The following is a 19,742-nucleotide window of genomic DNA, read 5'->3' on the forward strand; positions in this document are numbered from 1 at the left end:
TAGGGTGACCATGTGATCCTTGTGTTTTTTAACCCCAATCCTGAATCTTGTAATGAATTATCGTAGTCGTAAAAGCTCAATTCTAATTTCGAGTTGTTATTAAAAATATTCAAAATTTTATCTTATACTTCTAAAATATCAATTTTGATACAAATTTTTAAAAATAGTTAAAAACTCACAAACTCAATTGCCCTCAAAACTCAAACCCACATAAATTTAAAAGGCACATCAAGTTACTTGCGGCATGACTCCTCATTCTAAAACTTCCAATATGTGAATTCTTTTAGTGACTTTGCATCACCGTTGCATACTCTTGGTTGCCAAACAATAATTAAAATTATAGTTGTTGATTTTATCTATAGATTCCATAAACAAACATTCAAGTAAAAGGAATTAAATTTTACTAGTGAGAAAAAAAAAAAATCAACAAGCTGAAAATTTAAAAGGTTTTTTTTTTTTTTTTTTGTAGTTGCAAAGTTCTTCACTTTGTACCTATACTTTCTTCGTTGGTCGGATAGGCCCTTTGGTTTGTTGTACTATGGGTGCCCTTGTGTTATTGCAGGGCTTTCTTTGTTTGCGTTTGTTTCGGGGGTCCCTCCTTTTGTTGGCTCCTTGAGGCGTTGGTTTTGGTCCATGTAGCTTTGGTTTTTTTAAATGATTTAATTTTACCCAAAAAAAAAAAAGAAAAGGAATATCCTCTTCAGATTTTGAGTTTATTTACCTTGACACTTCTTTTGCTTGTTAGGTTTATGTGGGTTTAGGTTTTGAGTCTATTTACGTTAATTTTTGACTATTTTTGAAAGTTTTTATCAAAATTAATTATGAAAATAAGGAGTAAAAACTCAAACTTTGAAGCACGGAGATGATATTCCCATTTAAAGTAAGTTAATTTTATTGAAAGGATTGTTTTTTTTGGGGGGTATTAAAAGTGGTAGAGAAGTGAAAAGGTAAACCAATTAAAGAGAAAAGAGGACTAACAGAATGATACTATTGATCCGTACGAGTAGCAGTACCCACTGCTACACTGCATGTAATGAAAATGATTCAGGCGGTGAGTGAGGATGCTCTGGTCTCGTGCAAAAGATTAAAATTCATAGATGATTTTTGGAGCGTAGCTAATTGTGGGTCCTTTCAATTATCACAATCTTACAATGATAACAGAACCATCTTATCATTCCCTCTGCCCTCCTTGTCCTCTCTTTCTCTGCTGCACACACGCTTGCCTGGATGGATCCACTCACTCAGCCCATTGTTGATTGCCAAACTACAAAGGACATGCGCAACAATTTCACATCTTCGTTTGTTAATGAATATATAAATGTGATTCAATCAAAAGGAGAAGTTGCGAGTACTCGAATATCTATATAACAGCGGTTTGCGAATGAATCATATTTATTTGTTGAAATATTACGTTTGATGCGTAGAATGATGGAAGTAAATTGTAGAAATTCTCACACTAAAAAAACTCCAAGTAGTGGCGCAGAAATCAGCTTTATTTATGTTTTGTTTGGCCCCATTGTGTACCACAGAACAGATAGATGAATGGCACAACTCAATGACCAAATGACAGTAGTGAGTACTGTAGAAAAAGTGTACTGTTTACCTGCAAAATCTCAGAATTCCAACATTTCAACTGGTTCAGCTAATCCATCTTCCGGCCAGGCGCAAATGCAAATCATACATTTTACATTGATCTGCATTGTAAAAAAAAACAGGTTTTTTAAAAATATAGGCCAAAGGGTCGTGTGGGGTCATTCCTTCCTGCCACGGCGCCGTTTAGGTTCATAGCCCATGGACTTCAAGTCTTCTAACACAAAAGGTATCAAAGACTTTTCTTTGATAGCTAAGGACTTTATTTCTAGCCAAAGATAAAAAGATGCATTGCAGACATTATGAATCTATGATGTGAGAGACGTGACTTTAAGAAATTGTCAACAAGTATTTTGGCTTCTTTCTACTATATTAATATCCGTCTCCATTATTTTTCTTTTCCTTTTGGGTAAATAAGTAACTAATGCTTGCGTCCAAAACTCTATTAGTTTCGTGTACAGTGTACTCATATACATATACATGATGTTATTGCTATTTGAATTAAAAAAAGATACTTAGCTACCTATTTGACTAATTTCCTCTGTCAGTGAAATTATTACAATTTATTTTTTTCATTTCCACATCCTTTTAAAAGAGAAAGTCATGGAAAGGGACTCACTAATGTAGTGGTTTGGAGCAATCACTCTCTAATAAAAGGCCATGAGTTTCGAGTTATAGAATCTGTATACTGTCTGTTAGTTCAATACGTTATCGTCCCTCTCAATAGAAAAGATCCTCCAAAAACAACAGAAAAAAAGTCTCAGTCATTGATGGCCTCATGTTGTACTGTTGTAGCACCACCCGAAGACATGCATGTGCAAGAAGAGGAATGGGAGATGTGCATATCTTAGCCATCCATATATAAATCTAAAGCTTGACATGCAAGCCATCTATTGCTATAAAATCATCTGCATTATTGGGAAAAATCTAATCCCATATGATAATGTTAGATAACAGGCCCACATATACTACAATCTAAAGGTAGATATTGAAGCAGATAAACAAGCACAGGGTGGATTGGGTGGACAGGTGAACACAGAATGAAAACCACGAATCCTACACGACCGCCCAACCCCCACTTGCGCCGTACACAACAAAAGAAAACAAACTGAATATCAAACTGATGTAACGGTGGGTGAGATACTAGAGGAGGAGGGGGTCTGAATTTTTTTTGAAAATTAATAGTAAAAATAATAATTAGGGTTGATAGAAGATGGGCCCACAGCTTGCCACCAATACGAAATTTTGATAACGTGAGTCACACATGCACATTAGGATTATTTCTAACCGTTGATCATAATGTCGAGCTTGCAAATATCAATTATTAGAAAATTTTCAAACGCATAAGCAACTGACGTTAACATGTTAACATACATATAGCTGATACCAACACAACATCTCGCACCGCCGCTGTAACCGTTTTAACATCACTGCTGAGTTGCTGAGGGCAGAGCATGTGATTATAACACAGGCACAGCTTTATTTTATCCTACCTCTCTCTCTCTCTCTCTCTCTCTCTCTCTATATATATATATATATATATATATATATATATATATGATGCACATTATCACATCAGCAACGCCAATGAGTTTTAAACATGATGCCCCACAAACATCATTCAGAAAAATGAACGTTTGAATAGGGGGGCCTGACTGACTGACTGGCTTTATGATATTTCTAGAAAGAAAAAAAAAACTGTCCTCATTGTTTTGATACTAGTATTAGCGAAGCACGCGCACATGAGATACATTTGTAGTATAAAATTGTGGATTAGGTTAGTTGCTGTTGAACTACAAACATGATTAACTAATTATTGTGCTCAAGAAGCTGCCGTGAAACGGAGAACTAATTTTCATGTATCTTACCATAATCATCATTCATATTAATTTCATAAACTCCTTTTAAAATTTAGGGCATATTTGTCTTATATCTCGTCGATCTCTTTCTCAAAGACAACATATTTAGTGCCTGTTTGGCATTGCTTATTTCGAGTGATAAATGATTTTTAAAAATTTTTGAGAAGCTCAACCCGTTTGGTAAACTATGAGAAAATCACTTATTGTTAAAAATTGATGTGAGAGAAAACTATAAGGGAAAACAGCTAATGAGATGCTTTCATTTTCTTATTATGTAGGAATCAGTTTAGAAGAGGCGATGGGTTTAATGATCATGCGGCAATCATTTTTTGATTATGCATAAAATCAATACCTACAACACTTTTAACAAAAATTTTACCAAACGCCAAACTTCTTTGTCTCAGAGAAATTTCTCTCACAGCAAATATGACAGCGATTATTTTCATAGCACAACGATTATTTGGGTTGATAAGTGTTTTTTAAAATTTTTTGGAAAGCCCAGCCCGTTTGGTAAATTATGATAAAATCACTTATTGTTTAAAATTGCTGTGAGAGAAAGCTATAAGGGAAAACAGCTAATGAGGTACTTTCATTTTCTGATTATACAGGAATCAGTTTTGAAGAAGCGCTGAGTTTAATAATTATGCGGCAATCATTTTCTAATTATGCGGGAATCAGTATCAACAACACTTTTAAAAAAAAGTTTGCCAAACACCAAACTGCTTTATCTTACAGCTGATTTCTCTCACAACAAATTTAACAGCAATTATTTTCACAGCACAGCAATGCCAAACTGTTGTAAACATACAATTTTCTTTCTTTTTTATGCATATAAAATATGATATGTAAATTTAGTATACTATCGTTCTTCTCAATGAGAGCAAAAAATGTAGTAAAAAATAAATAGAGCAACAAATTATTGAAGTAATGTATGTGGTGTAATTCGAACTAGAAGTTACTGCAAAAGGGTTAAAAAAAAGTTATGAAAGTAGAGATTTTAGGTGTTTAAAATGGGTCGAGAAGCATATATATATATATATATATATATATATATTTTGTTACATAAAATAAACAGCTGAAGTGCATATAGAGTATGATCTAAAATATGGAAAATTACATTATCATGAGTGATGATAAGATCTATTATTTACCTTTAATAATTAATATAGAAAAGAAACCATAAGGATTGGGGGACCATAAACAACCCATACCTTTAAATCCCAATAAAATAAAAGGAGATCTTGATCACATGGAGGCATGTGATGATGAGGATGGGGATGGTTTTTTCAAATATTCATTTTCTCTTTTGTTTTTCCCTAACTATATATTTATATATATAGTTTTAATTTCCAGTAAAATTTTCCTTATTTTATTTATTGATATGTATATGGTTATTATTTTTTTTTTTTGTTTGCCCTTCTGACGTATTTTATATATATATATATATATATATGTATATACCCCACAGCGCACTGAGTAGGAAAGTAAGGCATTTTGTGGGTAAAATGCCCTTATGAGTGAACCCTACTCACCTCACCCTTTTCCACCCTCTCTCTCTCTATAAAGCTGGTAGACAGATTATATGTTGTAGAGTGGTCCTTGAGAGACTTTGTATGTAAGGGGATGACCTCTCTCTCTCTCTCTCTCTCTCTCTCTCTCTCTCTCTCATTAGTATATATCTAACTATACAGGATATGTGAGATCTGAAGTGAATTTATAAACAAGTCCTGGTCATGCTTTTCCACAGCTTTCTTGAACTTCAATTCTCTGCTGTCTAAGCTTATCGCTTTCAAGATTAGCTAGCGCCATCGAAGCTCAAGAAAGCTGTGGGAGAACATGGCAATTCCGGACTCTGATGAATTGCTGCTTACAATGTAAGTGCAGTGCAGCAGACAACGCAAGTACTGTGTACAGACCAATTCTTGTGTTTAGCCGAAGAATTATAAGGTCATCTTCTTCATCATGTATATTTTCTGGTAATTCTCTCACTTTTCTTACATAATTCACACCCAATTCTTCAAAATCTTTTCTTTCGTTTTTGTGACCCTGTAGTTATGTGGGATGTTATCAGTGCATCAAAATGTTATTTTTTTATTAGACAGATGGGCCCCCTCACAAAAAACTGTCTCTGAATTTTGTTTAAAAAGTATATATAATAATAGGTTCTGATATTGCTGAGTTACAATACAATGTAGGTTTCCCTTCTCCATAAGTTTTGACAGAATTCTTTGAATTTCCCTGAAGACAAACCCATGAAGATGAAATTCAGTGTTCCTTTCTTCTTTTTTACCTAAAACTTTGTTATATCTACTGGCACACGTTTGAGCCATGCATGGGAAGGGGCTGCAGAATGGTAATTTTAAAATACATTTTTCTTCTTGTCTTGTCTGGTACATTTTGATGAAATTTCCATTTAATTTAAAATAATATTCCTGATTCATTCAATCAATATGGTGAAAATTTGAGTTTGATCTTCAGAGAAGATTCCCTATCTTTCCCTTTCCTTTTTATCATAAATGATGACACTTGTTCCTGTTAGCCTTTTGATTTTGCTTCCACATCTTCTCCTACATTTCTGTGAAAAAGGTTAAACTTTGTCCCTATCTGACATAGGTTTTTTAACCACATCCTCTCATTCTTACATCAGTAATCAGTTTTATTTTCTTCTCTCTCTGTCTCTTTCTCACACTCACTTGTATGAATTTCCTCCAGGCTAGGGTTGTCAATGGCATTTCACCCACACACAATTATATGCTTCCCTTGATCCAAGACTCAAATTTAAAATAACAAATCTTGAAAATAAATTAAACTTTTTTGGTTCATTTGCAACTAGATGCATTGCATGAAACATCCAAAAGTTTACCTTTTCAATGGTTCCATGCTAGCTAGAAGAAACAGATCTCAAATTTGGCCCTAGCTAGCTAGCTCGCTCCAATTATAGCTCTTTCTCTAACTAAGTAGTTAGAATGGACTACTTCTGCATATCAATTATGAAATGTGAAATCGAATTCTGTATTATACAGATTATTTTTTTCAATTAATTGAATAATATATAAATATATTTAACTTATATCTGAATAGTTGAGATCAGACTGAGCGACATGTGAGTTGTTTTCTTAGAACAGACTATACATACCCTCTCTCCAGTAAGTTCATCAGCCAGAGCTAGCTATAGCTTTAACTTTTGTCCTCAACACATTACATATATATATATATATATATATATTTGAATTGTAAGTTGAATACGGACAATTCGGCAACTATATGATATTTGGAAAATTGCTATCACTGGTCAGATGGATGCAACATTAACAGCATATTGGCCAATTTTGTAACAGCCAAATTAATAGCATTAAAGTTATCTGTCTGCGCAGTGCTCACAAGCTCCATGCTTCAACTACTTCATTACTTACAACTTCACATGTCAATCTCTCTCTCTCTCTCTCTCTCTCTCTCTCTCTCTCTCTCTCTTTGTTTCGTTTAGGCACAGAATTTGACCATTATTAACCTGCACTGCAGAGTAAAATGGAAGTGTAATCAATGCATAACATGTAGTTTAGCGGGATTAGCAAGCGACGTTATACAAGTAAAACGAATATTTCTGATATATAAAGGTTTTTAACAACCTCTTGCTAGCTAGGGGCAGGTCCACGATAATCAGTTCAGAATAGGTCAGGCCAGACAAATTAAGGAGGCAATGGCATGCATGGTTGCAGTCAGTGTATTTAAATTTACTAGCTAGGCCTCATTAATTTCTTTATCTAGTTACAAGAATTGTAGACTCCTAACTTTTAAATGGTGCTATTATTTAAGACACGTGATGAGAGAGAGACAAACAGGTAGAGTTCATGAAACCGTAATGATCATCGCGAGAGGCAGCAAAGCTATCTCATGGAAGTTAACAAGCTGCTATAAATACAACTTATAAAAACTCAAAGTAATTAAATTAATATTTGGGAGAAGTCAGCAGCATGCATTTGGTTGAACGGTCATCGCAATTAGCAAGTTAATCTGGTATAAAAGGGTCAAGAATTTGTACAATGATAAAAATTCCAGCACTCATAAGGCATCAGCCAAAGAGAACACAAGCCAAAATATTAGAAAAAGAAGATGAATTGACTTTGCTAAAAGATGCATGGGTCATGACCCTCCTCTCCGTGATACAAGACCATGTTTAGCATCTGAAGAGTCATGTTATTTGAGTTCCGACGACCCCAACATAAAACCACAAGTAAAACCTCAAAAATCACTTGCTTCGTAAATTTCTCCATCGGTTCAATGAATTATTCGGGAAATCTTTTGGTTATATGCAGCCAAGCCATCGATGAGTTAACAATAAACAAAGATCCACTTCGAGGAAAGGAACTTTCGGAATTCATGGATCCATTCCCATTAACAAACAACGCAAAAACGTGAAGTGGGCCACTCGATTCATTTGCTAAGGTCCCGCAACAAGATCAAGGAATCATATGTGTGTAATTCAAAAGAAAACAAATTGGGAAGAAATAAAGAACACCACCAATTGGAAGCAAAAAGTGCTTATGACTCTTCTGGCAGCTCAACGTGAAAGAAAAGGGTGTGAAGAAACAATGGCTGAAACAAACACACACGTCTGGAAACCAAACCATGACCAAATGAAAGAGAAATGGCACGGAAAAGCAATAATTCTGTCACCATGTGTTGTGGAAAGCAATGAAACACTCACGTCACTGCAATGTGATAACTTTTGATCAACCAATCAAGCAATAACTATATATTAAATATGATGAAATGAAATAAACTTGAAACGATTGTCCTTTCATCCATTATAGGTACTACTTAAGGTAGAGGTACCAACTCATGATGATGATGATGATGATGATGATCTCATTTCTAGCTTCACCAAACTACCGTGAATCATGGCATTCAAAGTAGTTAAGCTAAAGGTAATAATAATTCAACCAAACACATAACCGCAAAGAAAATCCAAATTTATAAGATCTGTCATATTACGAATATGGGTTACAGCAAATGAAAGATGAGCAACTATAATACATTTTAGATTAGTGGGCGACATTAGGACCTGTATACATGTTGGATCATATGACCTGTGGAGATGGCTCATTAATTTAGGGTGACAAAAGGGGTTGGTCCTATTAATTGGATGTATTCAAATCCCCGTGAGAGCAGCATCTGCAAATCCATCCGAATTCTTGTGTGGAGATGACACAGCCATGAATACTCTTGCTTTGGCTCTTAGTTAGGACCTTGCCAGTGAAAAATGTGGATGCCCTTTTTCACACTTGGTAGATCCTTAGCATATTTGGGGAACCATAACCCTAATTTTCTTCAGGCAAAGCAACACGACATCTCTTGGTTAAATCATCTTGCTTTATGCATTTTGTTCCTTATTTGATACATATGTAAAAGCTTCACCTAACCCTTAAGATTTCAAATAATTGCTCCAAAGCTAGCAAGTAAAAGTGAGAGCTCGATATGAGAAAAGGAAAGGCAACAACACAAAACCTCGTGGTCCATGCAGCACAAACCTTACCTTACCATGTGTTTTGGGTTTCATAGCTCTCAATACTTGTGTAAAAGGAAAAACCAATAAGAGAAAGCCTAGCTATATCAACTGAACGTACCTTATTACACTCAACAAGTGAAATAATGGTATGTAGCAAGAGACGGCATGGCAGATGAGAAACGGATGCAAAGTAATGAGGCTGCAATGACTTAGTGAAAGTCACTCACGAATGAGGCAGATATGATAAAACGATGTTTGACCCTAATTGAATCTCAGAAATCTCATGTATATAAAAATGACTCGACTACTGAAGTTGAACGATCTGTCACGTTATCGAACGACACTAGTGTATAGATGTACAGATCGATAGGCACATTGTATCATATTTAGGATGTTACGAGTTTAATCAGCTCTTATGTTTTGATGCAAATTTAAGAAAATATAAACATTCATGTGCGCACACTGTAAAGAATGCCTAATTAAATGAAGAACATTATCATTATAAACAAAATAATGAAAAGACAAGAATCTAATCTCTGCTGGAATTAATAAACAATGTCAAACGTTAAATACTGTTGAATGAATCATAAAGTACAAATGGATCAGAGAGAACGACTTATCCAGAATGTTCTCTGAAGCATCGATCAGAAGGAGGGTGAAGATTTCTCCCCAGAGGAACTGCATGTGGATGCATTGTCACCGCTGATACAACTCACAGAAAAAAAATATATCATCAAGTGCTACAATAATCTCACTAATAAAAATATTTAATTTGTAATATTGTATTATTATATATGGATCATCACATACAGATCAGGTAGAGAAATCAGATCTCCATGTAATCCGAAACGAAAAGCTTCTAAAAGCCCCTTATGAAGTATTAGGGTTGAGATAATTTTTCATTATGGCATGGTTTAGAAAAACACCCATCATCCACCACCTACTTCAAAATCATGAAAGACTGAATTTTTATGGGTACTGAGAAACAAATCAAGTGACAATTGTGCAAAGTGAGACAAAATTTGAGTGATTTAAAATGTCTTTGTAAATTGTAAGTTTAGGCTTCATACCAAGATATAAATATATATATATATATATATGTGTGATGCTGAAGATCGGATAGTGATTTTTTATTGAGCCTATCTGTATCTTCCCACAGCTTTATTGAACCGCAAGCCAGTTAGAGAGAGAGAGAGAGAGAGAGAGAGAGAGAGAGAGAGAGTGAGTGAGTGACTGCAGCCTCACATGCAAAGATCGATCGATCTCATGGATGCAGTTCAAGAAAGCTGTGGAAGAATACAAAGAGGATCATCGTCTATGGAGGAAATGGAGACAGAGGGAGAGAGAGAGAGAGAGAGAGTCACCAAAGCCACACCACACATAGAGAGATAAGATGCTTAGAAGCTTCAACCAATCAGAGCTCTAATCTGAGATGAGGCAGAATTGTCAAAAAGCAGAGATAACAACAAAAACAAAAAAAAACCCAAAAAGGGAGTTGCAGAAGAAAGCAGGAAGGGTTCCTAGCCCTGTTTAGGCAGAAGAGGAGGAGGTTAGAGGTGTAGGTTTAGGAGAGGGGAGATGTTGATATTTATAGTAAAACTTGAGGGTTTTTCTTTCTTTTTATTTCTTTTTACCATCAATCCCAAGAAGAATATTGGGCCTGAGATTTCAGTCACAGAACACCCCCTTCCCTTTTTCCCATTCCCTTCATTCAACCCTTATTAAAAGCTGACTACGTTTGATCGCATTATAGACCCTAATAAAATTTAATTATTTATTATTTAGTGTTAATGACAGCTAATTATGTGAAAACCGTTCCACAATAAATATATGTGCGGCTGGGATGCAACTTGCCGGATCTGACGGTGGCAGTTACCCTAGTGGGGGCACGCTACTGGGACCCTTTTCAGATCTGTCTCTTTATAAAACGAAAGGTCATGTCCCACGCGCTATAAGGCATGTGGGTTGCATTTGCAAATCCTTCCTTGCCAAAGGCAACCAAAAGAAAAAGAAAAACAAAGACAAAACAACTCACAAGCAGCAAGCTCCATGGGATGGGAGCTTTCTGTCGTTGTATTCTTCCCTTTTTAAGTGGTTAGATTTAAATTAGGTTGCTCTAATTTAATATTTAAACAGCTGACACCTACAGTAGTCTCACAACTGTTCCAATATGCCTGTGGTCCAACCATTATCTTTTTCTTTTTTTTTTTTTGAGAAAAAAATATATGGTACTGCTTCTCTCCAGAGGCAACTAAATTTACTACCTCAAAATTCATGGCGTGTTATTTTAATTTGTCTCAATCAAATTAAGTCATCGCGTAAAACACATATACATTAACAGAAGTTAAATTGAAGCAAAATGAAACTAAGAATGAAATTACGATGTAACGAAATGATTAAACGCATCTATTAATGAAAAATTGCGAAACCTACTTGCAAGTCAATTTTCTAGTATAAAAGAAAAAGGAGTAAAATGAAAATTGGGAGTGGAGTCACATGGCGGCATGTGGGGGCGACCCCACCCGTGGGAAGGTGTGAGAGGGTATGTGACAGTAGTACACTCCCGTTTTTCCCGGGACGGAGGTCGCTTTGTCGGGTTGTTTTGGCGGACACGATGCCGTGCGTTCATCCATCCCAAACTCAACCACTTAAGAACCTCCTTAACCTTAAGTTAACAGAGAGTTGGTGCGCACGTTAATGCACTACGCACCCCTTTCTCTTCCTCATTGTGACACTGATTTGTGATTTGTGATTTGTGATTTGTGATTTGTTAGTGGGGTCCTCCTATTTGCATGTTTAAAGTTAATAAGCAGCTGGCACTCACTCATTAATCCTTTGTTTAATCATCTTTTCACCGAAATTAATCTGTGCTTTTTCATTCATCATTTGTCGACATTTGTCATTTCGTATGATTTGATTTGATAATACTCAACTCAACCACCTCCACTATTTCATCCATTTTCGTTGCATCATTCACCATCATGCATAGAGTTTTCCGGCTATTGGGATTGGGGATTGATAGAGATAAGAGACTACACATTAGCTCGTGTGTTCTTTTGCTTGTGCTCTTTTTTCTTTCTTGATTCGAAGAAGAAAACATAAATTTCTAATGAACCATGACTAGCCTTAATTATGAAAAGTACATATGTTCTTTAATTATTGAAGAGTGGATTCTCAGTATGTAATATCATTGCCGCTGACAAAGCTTACATATGTTTATACTGAGTATATTCTATGATACAATTTGTGAGATGTCATGTGTTACTGAAATTTGAAAATAAAAGATAAGTTTAAACAAGTGTTTACAGACAAAGAAATTTGGTGAGAATGAGTAATTAGATAGCCGTTGATGCCTTATATTATGCATATATATTGATATTGGGATGCATAATGTTAAGATTTCAAAGTGACAAGCTCTTGACCCACCACTAACAACATTAATATTGTCCCCAACTTAACTACCTGTTTAGCTAGCAGATATAAGGTTATTTTGTGAATTTTTCAACACATAATACTAATAGCTTGGTAAAGTTAAAAACATGAATATATTATATAGAATAGAATATAAGGAAAACTTGGTGTTTCACCCTCTACGTTGAGTTGAGCATCGGCAGAATGTAAATATGGCCTAGCAACCAATATAAATTGAGAAGGAGGAAGCAGTTTGAAAAAGGCAGTCAGGTTGTGTGTGTGTGCACGTGTACAAGGGCAGCGACAATTGCATGGAAATGCATGTATTCATTTGTCAGTATATCACTGACACCATCTACCAACACACATGCCCAACACGATTGAAGGGTTTTGTCGAGTTGATTTAACCCACGACTTTGTCTTTTCCCTTCCCAATTAGCAGCCTCTCTCCCTCTCTTTGGCTCTTTCCTCATGTCTTTTTCTTTTTCAATATTTCAATATTTCAATCTTTCAAATTTTCAAATTTAAATTGGTTTAATTCTCAATATTCAAGTATATATAATTATAATTTATATATATGTCAGACACACACAGAGACGGAGAAGCGGACATGCTGTACATGTGTTTTAAACACCTTATTATTACTTGATTATTATTATTATTATTATTATTATTATTCAATTATGTATCCATTTTCTTGATTATTAATGAATTAATTATGTACGTGTGGTGTAGGCAGTTTAGTGTAGGTGTTGGTTTCTACTGTTTAGGAGAAGAATCTCTGTTTGATTTTAAAGATCCCCTCCTACAAACAACACTCAACACTCTACGCATGCAGCTGCATAGGCAACAAAAACATAAATAGTAAATTTGACAAGGACCTGCTCGTTCAGACGTTTTTCAGTTTTTGGAGATCCATCAAATTAAATAATCCAAATTTCCAAACACTTCCAATAGGAAAACAAAAGAAAAGGAATATATATATATATATATGTATACCATAATTCAGTATATCATATGACAGTCTTTAAGCTTAATTAATTTAGCTTGTGGGAATTAATGGTGTGTTTGTTAATTTCAATTCCTGTATTTATTTCATATCAAAAAATTAAAATTTAAATATTCACGGCAGTATTCATAGATTAAGTAGTATATATGTAGTTGAAGCTCATGGAATGGAAAGAAAAAAGGAAGCAGACAAAGTCTAAAGTTAAATACTAAGTCAAGAAAGTCGAGTGACCAAAATAGACTTTCGTTGGTTGCTGGTAGCCAAGAAAGAGACAGCCACATTTATCTGGTTTAAAAAGCTTACGTCTTCCTTTTACTTGGGAAATATGCAACGAGTCCTTAAAAGCAAACAAAAGAAAAGGGGAACCTAGAAAGAAATCCTTAAGCTTTAGAGCATCCTAATTAATTTCGATTATTAAATCAAGTTTTCCATTGACTTCTCAATATATTTCTACCAAACCCAAATGAATTAGCTTGAGGATTAGCTCCCTACCCCACCCTAGCCTAGTAGCCTAGCTACATGCCTCAAAGTCTAAACCCCTAACACCACCATATAACATGTGTGTGTGTGATCAATTTACAAGACTTATGATTTTGAACAAAGGGGGACGTCATTGGGCCACAAAATCAGGCCTATTAAGCTTACAAATAATAGCTTCTTGTTTTTGTTCCTTCTTTCCCACCAATCAACCTGGCTAAAGTTATTTGAACCGTGACAATTTTCTATGCATATGTAAAATTTTATAAATTTATGCATCTGAACCATTGAGCTTTTGCAATCATACAAGACGAGATGCTATATGTATGTAAAATTGTATAAATTTCTTCATGAATGTTATGAGATTCTTGTAAATTCAGTGTTTAACAAGTAATTTTGGCGATGTTACTAATTCAATCATGTCATAAATTTTTTTTAATTAATTAGTATTATTTATAAATTCTTAACATATCAACACTCAAATTAATGACGTCATGTGACAATAATGTGACCATAACACTCAAAAGTTGCTCACTAAGATGCATGCCATCATATAAATGACCCTTCTTATAAAGAAAAAGGGGGAAAAGTTTAGTTGAATTTGAATTTATTAAAAATGAAGATCAGTCAAATGGTTCATTCAAATGTCATCAATTTGACATTTGAAGTGAATATGAAATAACTATATATGGAAATATTTAGAATTTAAATTGATTTGACATAATGAATCATTTGAAAATTTATGTAATTCTTGTCTAAAGAGAGAGAGAGAGAGAGAGAGAGAGAGAGCACCCCTAGATTATCTCATACCCCAAAAAAAGAAAGAAAAAAAAGAGACTGTAATTAAGAACCTTGAAGCGATGGTTGCTTGGTGGTGGTGGCACATTCATTTTGGCCATTATTGCACCTCTTTCTGGTATTTTGACATCGATACGATCCCAGTCAAACTTAAGACCTGTTGAACTTTGATATTGGTTAAGAATTGTTTCTTCTTACAAGTTTTTTATTTTCTTTTTGTTGGTTCATTAGAACAACAGATGTGACTATAGAATTGACATATCTCTACCACTAATTGTGTTCCATATTATGGTCTCTCTCTCTCTCTCTCTCTCTCTCTCTCTCTCTCTCTTCTCACTTTCAACTAATGTCCAAATCAAGAAGTTGGTGGGATGATATGATTCTCCTCCTAATTAAGAAAATCAATTTCCAAAATCATCCAGCAATTTTCATCTTCATGCCCCAAAATACCCTTCAGAAACACAACCTGCTCTTGCCCAATGCCCAACTAAGGCCATAAGCATGGATGTTTAAGGAACGACTAAAACTTCCTCCTCAAAACCCAAGTTTGGTTCTGACACTCAGAGCCTCACACAAGTCACAAGACAAATTTCAAAATAAACTCTCGCTCACTCTCTCTCTCTCTCTCTCTCGTCTGAATGCTATGGACACATCATTGGGCTGAAAAATTTCACCCTCCAACCAAAAAAAGCAAGCACAGCCCTGGGTGGGCCCCCACCGGTTTAAATAGTCCAATATATTCGGTGGGCTACACGCCCTACACGTACGGACTGGAAGGAAGGACTAACAAACGTGAGGGAGAGTTGGGGGTGGTGGGCTGGCTTGGCTTCGGCTGGCTGGCTTTGTGGTCCGGTTAAAATTCAAAATACAAAGGCATACAAGCGCATCGAGAGAGAGAGAGAGAGAGAGAGATCGGATATTAATAATATAATTATTATTGGACCTTCAGATTTTGAAAGTCCATGCCCAAAAAAAAATAGAATTGCCCTATTTTCAATCTGACCCCCAAAATCTTATCCCCTCCTAACAAGTCCCAGTCCCAAAGTCCCAACCACTTCTTTTGTTTTAGGTCCAATTAGCTTCCCGGGTTTATTCCAAACCAAAGCCCAATCTCGCTTTCCTCCTCTCTCTCTCTCTCTCTCTCTCTCTGTGCAAAACCCTAGATCTCGCCACCGCCGGAGACTCGAAGCTCGGCCTTCGAGCTTCACGCCCGCGTCACCGATCTCGCTCTCTCCGGGTCTCCCTCGAAACCCCCTCTGGTAAAATTCCCGACTCTAGCCCCAATTTTTGTTTTTCGACGCTTTTAGAGGTCTCCGCTTTTCGCTTTCCTTGTTCTTTTCTCGGGCTTTTGTATTTCGAAGAAGACCTCAATTTTGTCTTTAATTTCGGTTTTCGTGTTGTATATTTTGAATTTCGTAGCGCGATTTTGCTGTAATTAGGTTTAATTTTGTATGTTGGTTCTGTTATTGTTGGGTTTGAGTTAATTTAGCGCCTTTTGTCTTCGTTTTCATATCGTGTTGAGGATGATCTGTTAACTCTTTGAGAACTGGGTTTTTTCTTCAATCTGGGCTTGCGTTTAAGAAGTTGTAAAGTCCAAGTTCGATCTAACGGCTGAAACCGTAGAGATCTGGTTTTCGTTTAATTATTTTTACATCCTTTTAGCCCGTTATCAGGTATTTTTGTCCAGTGTTGACCTGACCCATCTGCGATCCATTGTTAGGGGAAAGAGTTCATCTTGATTGAAGAAGATACAAGATGGCCTTAAATCCGATGGACTGTTTTAGATCTAGGCAGGTCAAGGTGTTTTTGGGTTGACTAGTTCATGTTTTTGTCTCGGCCCATTTGAGTTTGATTGGGCCCAGTTTGTGGAATATACGATATAAGTTATAACTATTGTTTCACACGGGTGTTTAAACTTATTTAACACCCAACCCCCCCCCCGCCTTTAAAAAAAACAAAAAACACCAACCGTTGGACTTGAAGCACGGGTTTGCGTTGGTACTAGGCGGACTTGCCTTTGTAGGTAAACTGGGCATGCGAGATGGGCTTGTCTCTCAGCACAGGGAAATAGGTAGAGATAATTGGCTTAGCGTTGACAGATATTGTGTAGTTGTGTAAGTAGGAGTGTCTAACAAGCAGAATTGCTGTGCTTAATTGTGTCTGTTACATGTCTCATGATAGTAAAAAAGATGAGGAAGAATTGCTGGAATGATGTTTAAGTAGGATTCCTTTCATATTTCATGTATGCTTGCACAAACATCAACTGCAGTTTTTTGCTATTTTATTTAGCTGCATAACACACATCAACTGCAGCTATATAAATAATCTGCTGTTCTTAAGTTGTCTCTTAACATTGAAATCTGGGTTCGTTTCTCCCTTATTCTTATGCTTTTATCATATTATTCGGACATCTATAAGCTACAGTGCCAATTTTAACAACACAGTCTCAATGCAAGAAGCATTTATAATGTTTATTCTCTTTATTTACTTGCTTTTTGGTTCGTGCTGAGATTTTCCTAGCGAAGTATGTTTTCTATTCATGTATTCGGTTATCTTTATGCTCTTATTGTCAACATTGACTTGTCATTTTCTCAAAGGTTGTTCCTGCTTGCCGAATGCAGGATTTTACTCCTCAAGACAGCATGGCTACCCCTGTTGAAGAGACAATGGCCACACCTATTGAAGACAAAATGGCAACCCCTGTTGAAGAGGAAATGGCCACTCCTATTCAAGACAAGATGGCTACCCCTGATGAAGACAAGATGGAAACACCTGATGAAGAAAAGACGCTAGCCCTAACCCAATATGAAGACAAAACAGCAACTCCCTATGAAAACAATGAGGTGGCAATTCCAGAAGCACAGCCTAACAAGCGAAGGAAAAAGAAGTCCATAGTCTGGGAGCATTTCACCATAGAAACTGTGAGTGCTGGATGTAGGAGGGCATGCTGCAACCAATGCAAGCAAAGTTTTGCGTATAGTACGGGTGCAAAAGTAGCAGGTACCAGCCACCTCAAACGCCACATCGCCAAGGGGACTTGCCCTGCACTTCTCCGTAACCAGAACAATAGTCAGTCATCCCCATATACCCCATCTCCAAGGGGTGGTAGCTCTTCCAATCCACCTAAAAGGCGTTACCGAACTCCTAGCACACCCCAAATTATGTTTGATCCAGACCGATGCCGCCATGAGATTGCAAGGATGATTATCATGCATGACTACCCACTGCATATGGTTGAACATCCTGGTTTTGTAGCTTTTGTGCAGAATCTTCAGCCACGGTTCAACATGGTGAGCTTCAATACCGTTCAAGGAGATTGCGTTGCAACATACCTAATGGAAAAGCAAAGTCTTACCAAGTTTATTGAGGGCATACCTGGACGTGTTTGCCTTACATTGGACATGTGGACTTCCTCTCAAAGTGTGGGTTATGTGTTTATTACTGGGCACTTCATTGATGCTGACTGGAAGTTGCACAGGCGGCTGCTCAATGTTGTGATGGAACCATATCCCGACTCAGATACTGTGCTTAGTCACGCTGTTGCTGTTTGCCTTCATGATTGGAGTTTGGAAAGCAAGTTATTTTCAATCACTTATGATCGGCCACTGAGTGAGGCTGCTCTTGCAAATTTAAGGCCTCTTATCCCTATCAAGAACCCACACATCCTCAATGGTCAGTTATTGGTGGGAAATTGCATTGCCCGCACTTTGAGTAGCATTGCAACAGAAGTGTTAGCGGCAGGGGGAGATACAGTGAAAAAAATCCGGGACAGTGTCAAGTATGTGAAGACATCAGAGTCCCATGAGGAGAAATTTCTCGAGCTTAAGAATCATCTTCAAGTCCCAAGTGAAAGGACCCTATCTCTTGATGACCAAACTCAATGGAATACAACGTACGAGATGCTGGTGGCCGCTTCTGAATTAAAGGAAGTGTTTTCTTGCTTGGATACATCTGATTCTGATTACAAACATTCCCCGTCAATAGAAGATTGGAAGCAAGTTGATACTCTCTGCACATACTTGAAACTTATCTTTGATGCAGCCAACATCCTTACCACTACATCAAACCCAACTGCAGTTACCTTCTTCCATGAAGTGTGGAGGATTCAGACAGAGCTGGTTCGTACAATTACAAGTGAGGATCCCTTCATTTGCAGCCTAACTAAGGTAATGCAAGAAAGGATTGAAAAATACTGGAAGAACTGTAGCCTGGCTTTGGCAACAGCGGTAGTTATGGATCCCAGGTTCAAGATGAAGCTTGTCGAGTTCAGTTTCAACAAAATTTACGGCGAAGAAGCTCCAACATTTATCAAGATTGTTGATGATGGAATTCATGAGCTCTTCCATGAATACTTGACACTGCCTCTGCCTCTCACACCAACTTATGCAGATGACGGAACTGGGGGAGCCAACGTCAAGACAGAGGATTCCCAAGGAGGAACTCTTCTTACGGACAATGGACTCACGGATTTTGATATGTACATCATGGAGACTACTAGCCAACAGATGAAGTCAGAGCTGGATCAGTATTTGGACGAGTCTCTCTTGCCTCGAGTCCATGAATTTGATGTGTTGGGCTGGTGGAAACTAAACAAGATGAAGTACCCGACACTTTCAAAGATGGCTCGTGATATTTTGTCAATTCCAGTATCCACAGTTCCTTCTGACTCTGTTTTTGATACCATTGCCAAAGAGATGGATCAGTACAGGAGTTCTTTACGACCAGAGACAGTGGAAGCCCTTATATGCGCCAAGGATTGGATGCAGCATGGATCGGCAGAAGCTCCAAATAATGCACTAGTGAGAATGGAATATTAGATTTTAGGTTTGTTCGTCACGATGCCTTTGTGATATGTGATGGTAAGTTGCCCAGCCAGGAAGATGTATGATGGTAGGTTCTGTATCATTTAACGTAGTTTATTTCACCATTAGAAGTATTTATCTTTTGTACCATTTTAAGAGATTGAATGCTTGGACCTGAACATTTAGCTTATTGTAGTCTTAAATTTTCTGATGGTTATGATTACATGAAGTTTGGTGCTGGGAAAGCAATGGAGGATTATTAGGCCATGCCCTGCTGCTCAAACATTTCT

The 19,742-nt window shown here is 36.7% G+C and overlaps 1 protein-coding gene and 2 long non-coding RNA genes across 4 annotated transcripts; 2 read left to right on the forward strand and 1 right to left on the reverse strand.

The window, feature by feature from the left end:
* The first annotated feature begins 5,100 nt into the window (after positions 1-5,100).
* LOC117634957 lies at positions 5,101-5,917 on the forward strand. Its single transcript, XR_004586844.1, has 2 exons — positions 5,101-5,425; positions 5,645-5,917. It is a non-coding gene; the product is annotated as an uncharacterized LOC117634957 (long non-coding RNA).
* Positions 5,918-8,398: 2,481 nt separating this feature from the next.
* LOC117634956 lies at positions 8,399-10,498 on the reverse strand. The gene is made up of 2 exons (XR_004586843.1): positions 9,766-10,498; positions 8,399-9,657 (listed from the first exon to the last, which is right to left on the reverse strand). It is a non-coding gene; the product is annotated as an uncharacterized LOC117634956 (long non-coding RNA).
* Positions 10,499-15,633: 5,135 nt separating this feature from the next.
* LOC117635995 (zinc finger BED domain-containing protein DAYSLEEPER) lies at positions 15,634-19,701 on the forward strand. 2 transcript variants are annotated; one of them, XM_034370408.1, is made up of 2 exons: positions 15,634-15,909; positions 17,248-19,701. In XM_034370408.1, the coding sequence occupies exon 2, from the start codon at positions 17,266-17,268 to the stop codon at positions 19,465-19,467; it is 2,202 nt and encodes a 733-aa protein (XP_034226299.1). In that variant the 5' UTR covers positions 15,634-15,909; positions 17,248-17,265; the 3' UTR covers positions 19,468-19,701. The 2 variants fall into 2 exon arrangements, with proteins under 2 accessions (XP_034226299.1, XP_034226300.1); XM_034370409.1 differs by having other exon boundaries at positions 15,635-15,909; positions 17,272-19,701.
* The last annotated feature ends 41 nt before the right edge of the window (positions 19,702-19,742 follow it).

The sequence above is a fragment of the Prunus dulcis genome, chromosome 7 (assembly GCF_902201215.1).
Source record: "Prunus dulcis chromosome 7, ALMONDv2, whole genome shotgun sequence".
In the NCBI taxonomy this organism is placed as follows: Eukaryota; Viridiplantae; Streptophyta; class Magnoliopsida; order Rosales; family Rosaceae; genus Prunus; species Prunus dulcis.

Coding starts and splice junctions, on each gene's coding strand:
- LOC117635995 (XM_034370408.1), top strand. CDS start 17,266: ATGCAGGATTTTACTCCTCAAGACAGCATGGCTACCCCTGTTGAAGAG.